We start from the raw sequence: 6,878 nt of genomic DNA, 5'->3' as shown, positions 1-6,878 counted from the left end.
AGCCGGGCAGACGCGGCGAGCCTCTGACTGTTCCAAGCGCAGGGGGAGCGCCGGGTCCGGGGGGGACCCCTGCCGGCCGCAGTATGCGCCCCGCCTGCTAGGTCGCCTCCTCTAGCCCTCACCTAGCGCCGCCGATCCCGCCTGGATGGGGTGCCCCCCGGGTTCCCATTGGCTCCTGTGAGTGCTTGGGTGTCGAGAGCCTGTTTTTGGCGAGGGGAACCAACTTTTGAAGTGCGCCCCGGAGACTGCGTTCCAGCCCCGGCTCTCCCAAGCCCGACCCCGCGGAGGCGCGACCCGGCGCGAGTCACCATGGTGAGTCCCAGGGCGCCAGGGCGCCCGAGCCGGGGATGGGGCAGGAAGCCGCGCGCGGGGCACCCACCTTGGGCACGCTGGGGAGGCCGGGGGTGGAGAAGGTGGACGCGGGGTTCGGCACGTCGCGAGCTCTGCTTTCCTTTCCGCACGCCCCGGCTGGGGGAGAGGGCGTGAGGGGCCAAGGAAAACTTTTTCAAGTCGCTTTCGGCTTCGCGAAACTTTCTGTGGTTTGGGTTGCTATGGCTGCCAGCTGTCGCAAGCCGGAGTGTGGGTACGTCTGGGTTCAGGGGCACGGCCCGGGAGGGGACGCTTCTCCTCCTGCTGGGAAGGTGGGGGCAGCCGCCTGTGCCCCGCTGGTCCTCGGGGCCGGGGTGAGGATGGCCGGCGGGTTGGCGCGGGAGCCGGCTCGCCGCGCCCCTCCCCTGCCCGCCGCTCCCCTCCCCGCCGGAGGGCACCAGCGCCCGCGGGCTCCGGCTCGCTCCCGGGGCGGGTCGGCCTCCTGGCCAGCGCCCGCAGCTGTCCCGTCTGGAACCCGCATGCAGGCGGGGGCGGTGCTGGCCGCACAAAGGCCGGCGGGGGCTCCAGGTAGCGCGAGCACCTGGCGGTGCAGGCTGCAGGGAGCGAAAGTGACCCGGCGCACCCTGGCGCCACGCTGGCCTAGACCTGGCGCGGGCCGGTGGGGTCTTTGCGAGGAAAAGGCCGAGTAAACACCCCCACCCCCACCCCTCCCCAAGTGCGAGGTGTACAGTGAGCGGCTCGCACGGGAGGAAGTCAAGTTTTTTGTTCTTTTTCCTTTGGCATTTTGGGAATATGTGGAAGTGGCTGGCTTTTGCTGGGACTCTTGTCTGACTTTTCCTCCACCCCAAGGCCCCCGCCCCAGCACCCCTGCCCCTAATAACCTTAGCCGCATCCCTTGGGCTTTGGTGTGGTGTGCTTTTCTTGCCGAGGCACGAAAGCAAGGACTCTATTTTGAAGACATTGGCAGTCTCATCAGAAAAAAAGTTCTATTAAAAGGCTTCATAGTTTCCACACTTGTTTCTTTCACCAGTCCTGCTTAGGTGGATGAACTGGTCTTCCTCTGCTTGATTTGGTGGCTTCTAAGGACTGTGAAAGTGGAGCTAGGTCGCGGCGATAACTATTACTGCCCTGATCTAGAATTCTTTATCCCACATGGCCAGCCCGAGGAAAACGGAGCAAAGGCCCATCCCAACCAGGATACAAAATTTAAAAAGCCACCCTTGCCCCACTGCTGTGTTTAGTCAAAACAATACAAGCAAACAAAACACCTTCAAAGGGCATCCTGGACCAGAGGTTTTCCTTTTTGAATAGTCCCAAATTATGTCACCTTTGCCACCAAAAGGACGCTCTATCTGTAAATTTCCTCTTTCAGTTTTAGGGTTTAAGAAGTCATCTGCCCACATTATTTTTGGAACCTCTGTAGAGAACCATTTTCTTATGCTGAGTGTGTTTGGGTGGAGCTACCTAACTGGGCCACTGCCTAATTGGCCACTTGAAGTTAGGCAATGTGATAGTCCTAGCATTTTAAATTGCTGTAATTATTTTCTGTGGTTTGATATTTCTGAAGAAAAAAAAAATCAACGCATTTGTAAGAAGAGCTTAACGAATCTTACTGAGTTTAAACATTTGAGTGGTATTTGAAGAAAGTTAACTTCTCTTAGCTAAGCTCATTTTTCATGCTGGACAGACTAAAAAGTAGTCTAGGACGCCTTTTATTTTTTTCCTGTGAGAAATCAAAAATTCCATGCTCAATTCAGCCCTGTAGCCGCTGGCTGGTCATAAATGGGAGCAGGGGGGCGTGCCCTATGAAAGAGTGGTTTCCAGAGCTGCCTAGTGTGTCATTGGAGGCCAGGCTGTGACTTACCTATTGATGGGTTCACTGCCAGGGGAACAGATGGCCATGTTGTGGGCCGCCGGGAGACTCAAGAGTGTCTAATGCTGTTGCTGAGGCCATAGTTGCCTGCAGAAAAGTTGAAACAGCTGGCTCTCCTGAAATAAGAGATGTGCTGGATCTACAGCCTTTTGGCAAAAATGAAAATTATCATTTCTTCATTGACTTCAAACATTATCCATTAGATATGTGAAGTTGCCTTCGAGCAACTTGCCTTCTCATTTTAATTTTTTTTTGAAATAATTAAGGCTTTTGTTTTTTATTTAAGATTTATTTATTTATTTATACAAGCACTGGGTACAGTCAGAAGTGTGGGAGGGTGAGAGAATTCACCAGAGTCAGAGTGGGCAGCAGAACAGGCAGAAGAACCGAAGTACACTGCTGAGGGGAGCAGCGGGCAGCAGGAGGGGTCTGTGCGCCATGTGGGACCCTCGCCCAGTGGTCGGGGATTGAACCGGCACTGCAGAGGCTGCGGGCAGCTTTGCAACCCAGCGCTCAACCGCTGCGCCACCGGGGAGGCCCACCTTCTCATTTTAATTAATGAGAACCTCAGTTACCTATGTTTATGTACAAGACCCCTTCAAGCTAACCAAGGCTGCATTTTGTGGCCCACATTGCCCTCGTCAGCCCAGCTGCATCGCTCTGCTGCTTAGAACAGGAGGAGAAGGGGCATTGCCTTCAGTGGCTGAGGCTGAGTTAACAGGACAACATAGTTCATCAGACCCTTGACTGAACTCTATGGAGAACACCTGTACTGGGATTCTTCCCCTCCCCCTCCCCCATCTCTGGTATGAGATCTTTTCAGAAGTTTGGCAGCTTATCAGGAAGTCTCTCCACCTGTACCCCAGACCATACTAAGACTCGCTCAGTTGTGACTCATGAGAAAGATTCCCATTTTCTGACTCATGAATACGAAGTACAGTATAGTTCACCTAATATCTTCCTCCTGAAGACACACTCTGAGGTACTTTTCTCCATCTTTTTTTTTTTTTTTTTCCTGTGTGGGACCCTCGAATGAACCGTTGCTGCAGAGGCTGCGGGCAGCCTCGCAGCCCCAGCGCTCAACCACTGCGCCACCAGGGGAGGCCCATTTTCTCCATCTTTGGAAAACCAAGAACACTAACTGGCAGGCAGTAGTAATTTTTATCTTTTTCCTTAGGAGACATGACTAACTGGGGAAAAAATCTGCACATCTTTATACTTTAGTGTACCTTGGTTAGGAGGGCATATAATTTCCTTTGGTTTTAATAATACATACCTAAGGTTTTCTTAATAGAATCTGACTTTATTATCATCCACAAAATAGGTTTTCCTTTGGTGGCCAAGTCCAGTTTGGATTGTCTAATGGACTGGAATTCCTTTCTATAGCTCTGATTTATATTTTGGGCCCAGAATTAGGATGCATTCATTTCTGTGACTTAGGTATTCTGATATATTTAAATAATATGATTTGGCCATCCCCTCAGAATATGTTCCAAATGATATTCTTTTTTTTCCTTATTTGCATATTACTTGTAAGTCAATTGCAGATATTACACAGATAATTACATAGGAGTGGATTTATGAACTTGGAAATCAGAGGGCTAACTGGCTGCAAGTTTCCTAAGTGCATGGTATATAGAATCTGGAATCCACTTCAGATGTTTTCAGGGAAGGTAAATGAGTCTATTCCTGTTGATTAGTTTATCAGATTGCTAGTAGTGTCCTGGCCCAAACAGCACAATACAAAACCAAAACAGAAAGGAAGGGGATAAAAAGTACACAAAAGTTTTCACAGAGACAGAGGGGTGAGGGCAAGAGCAGGAGTCCAGAACATTATCTAGGGGGCAGAGGGGGCTGGCCTGCCTAGTGGGAAATATTCGACTAGCCCAGGGCAAGGAGGGAAGCCCAGAGGGGCAGTGAATGGAGAGGGATAGAGAAGTGGAGGAAGCAGACAGTTCCAGAAACTGAAAGCCACTTCTTTCAGTTTTCCTGGGGATTTTCGCCATTTCAATGTTTGTAAACTCAAATATCTGGAAAGGTCGTGATGCAATTTTTGATAGAGTGAGACAGTGGCATTACTTGGCCCTTGGCCTATGGGTACATCAAGCCTATTACCAAATTTTCTTATTTTTCAAGAAGAAAATGGAAATTAGGTTTTTATGTCCAATCAGCCAATTTTTTTAAGTGTTCTGGTCATTGAGGAGAAGCTGAACAAACACCTGTAGGTCAGCTGCTTGCAGCACTGCTGTAATTCTCAAAGTGGCATCTTGTGAATTACAGTACTTCCTTCCAGGACCTGTCTAACCTTTAGTCACATAAACAGGAGTGGTGGTAGATTTTCACTGATACACCCTCACCTTTCCCTTAAGAGAGGGAGTTACCTGGTACTTTCAGCCCATGGAATCTCTAAGCTGTTAAGCAGAGGAAGTCTGCATCCAGCTGCTGCTATTCAGAGTACCTAAATACCAGTGTAGATCTCTGAGTAGTGAGGCTGTAAATTCTCTTAACTCTTAAATTTTCTCCTTCAGTGAACATGCTTACCTCCCAGCCCAATATTGCATTGGACTTCTTTTATTTATCCTTTCTCAGCTGAATCTCATGAATTCGAGATCTGTTTCAGGGATTGTTGTTTTTGGGGCCCTATAATGAGCAACAGTCAACATTTTGGTGAATATGACTTGGAATTTAGTTTTTTGCTTGTATACTTAGTGTCATGTGATCATGTGTGACCAAATGAAAGGGAGAACATGTAGTACTTTGCATTTCCTGATGAGGAAAGGATTGGCTTTCTTTATTTGGTAAGAACTTGTAAAGGCTCTTTTTCATCAGCTTGAAAAAGACCTATTTTCAAACCTCTACACAAATGCAAGGTATTATGAACTTCATAATGGGATATATAGAAATTATGTACAGTCATGATTTTCCAACTTTAAGCTATCTTACTATTTTTTTTTTTTTTTTTTAGAAAAGATTTATTTAGGGCCTCCCCGGTGGTGCAGCGGTTGAGCACTGGGTTGCGAAGCTGCCCGCATCCTCTGCAGCGCTGGTTCGATCCCCGGCTGCTCCCCGGCCACCGGAGGAGGGTCCCGCATGGCGCGCAGACCTCTCCTGCCGCCCGCTGCTCCCCTCAGCAGTGTACTTCGGTCCTTCTGCCTGCTCTGCTCCCCGCTCTGGCTCTGGTGAATCCTCTCACCCTCCCGCGCTTCTGACTGTACCCAGTGCTTGTAGAAATAAAAATAAATATTTTTTTAAAAAAGAAAAGATTTATTTATGCATACAAGAGCTGGGGTGTGGGTCAGAAGTATGGAGAGGTAACAGGATTCACCAGAGACAGAGTGGGGAGCAAAACAGGCAGATCTACTGAAACATACTGCTGAGGGGAACAGCTGGCAGACAGAAGTCTGCTGCACCATGTGGGTTAACTCCCTGGCTGGGGATGGCACTCATGCTGCAGTGGCTGCAGATAGCTTCATAGTGCTGAGACTTAACCCCTTGCACCACCAGGGAGGCCCATCTTACTATTATTTGTACAAAGATGTGGCAACTTGTATTTTTTTTTTAAGCACTGGGTACAGTCAGAAGAGCGGGAGGGTGAGAGAATTCACCAGAGCCAGAGCCGGGAACAGAACAGGCAGACTGACGAAATACACTGCTGAGGGGAGCAGCGGGCATGGCAGGAGAGGTCTGTGCGCCATGTGGGACCCTCGCCAGCAGCTGGGGATCAAAGCGGTGCTGCAGAGGATGCGGGCAACTTACGTTTTTATCAATAATATGATTCAAATGCGTTCCTCAATGATGATCTTTTCATTTTCTATTTCTTTACCCTGCTGGGACTTAACATTTACAGAACAAAGGAGGGGTTAAAGGTTAAATGCCAAAGGTATTAAAAATAAACCTATCACCCTTATAAGCACATTCTGTAATGATGGTACACAAATTGTGTTTTGAATTTCAACTTCAGAATTCATTTTGGCAAAGATGAAAGGTTTGGGGTCATTCTAGTGAAGTGTTCTCTTTTGCCTATGACAGCCACACTTGGGGAAAGTAGAACTCTTAAGAGTCACTCCTAAAGCAGTGATCTTGACAAGCTATAGAAAGTACACTACAGCTGAGTGAAGTCAGCCCTCCCATCTGACTTGCCCCCATGGAAATAATGTCATTACCATCATTGCAAGCACTTCTGAACAGTCATTTAAGAAAAACTATTTCCCCCCCTTTTTCACCTGAAATGTCAGTGTCCAGCCTAAGCACACATCTCACCAGACTTCTCACGTCTCAGCTATTACCCAGGATACATTCTGCCACAAAGGAGGAAATAATGGCCTCAGTGAAGATGTACAGGATCGGGGTGAACAGGCTCTGGAGGCCAAAGAGGAGGTGGCTTTTCTAGGAATAAGTATTAAAACTGCTTTGAAGGGGGAATATGTCTCTTCTGGTGTGTTTGTTAACAGTTGGTACTTCATAACTATACCGGCATTGGAGAAAGCCCAGAAAATAACTTTAGAATTCTATCCTAAATCCTTTCGCCTCACTTCACAGAGAGATCTTGAGAGTCTAAATGACTTTCAAAGTCTCAAAGCTACACTTTGGCTGAGCTGGTGCCAGATCTAAGTTGTCTGATCTCAACCTAGTAAGACTTTCTCCAGTAGACCATTGTGGTGGATTGGTCTGTTTC

At 48.4% G+C, this 6,878-nt stretch overlaps 1 protein-coding gene across 1 annotated transcript in view; it reads left to right on the top strand.

Moving 5' to 3' along the window:
• Positions 1 to 347: 347 nt before the first annotated feature.
• MYO1E (myosin IE) overlaps positions 348 to 6,878 on the top strand; it is a gene marked incomplete at both ends in the record, with an annotated part of 191,810 nt that continues 185,279 nt past the window's right edge. The window contains one exon of the mRNA XM_084240164.1: positions 348 to 683. Coding sequence (XP_084096290.1) covers positions 348 to 683 — 336 coding nt within the window. The remainder of the gene's footprint in view (positions 684 to 6,878) is intronic.

Source organism: Talpa europaea (genome assembly GCF_964194135.1).
Source record: "Talpa europaea genome assembly, chromosome: 8".
Lineage (NCBI taxonomy): Eukaryota > Metazoa > Chordata > Mammalia > Eulipotyphla > Talpidae > Talpa > Talpa europaea.
The sequence above is the reverse complement of the archived record's forward strand: the minus strand, read 5'-3'. Positions and strand labels throughout refer to the sequence as shown.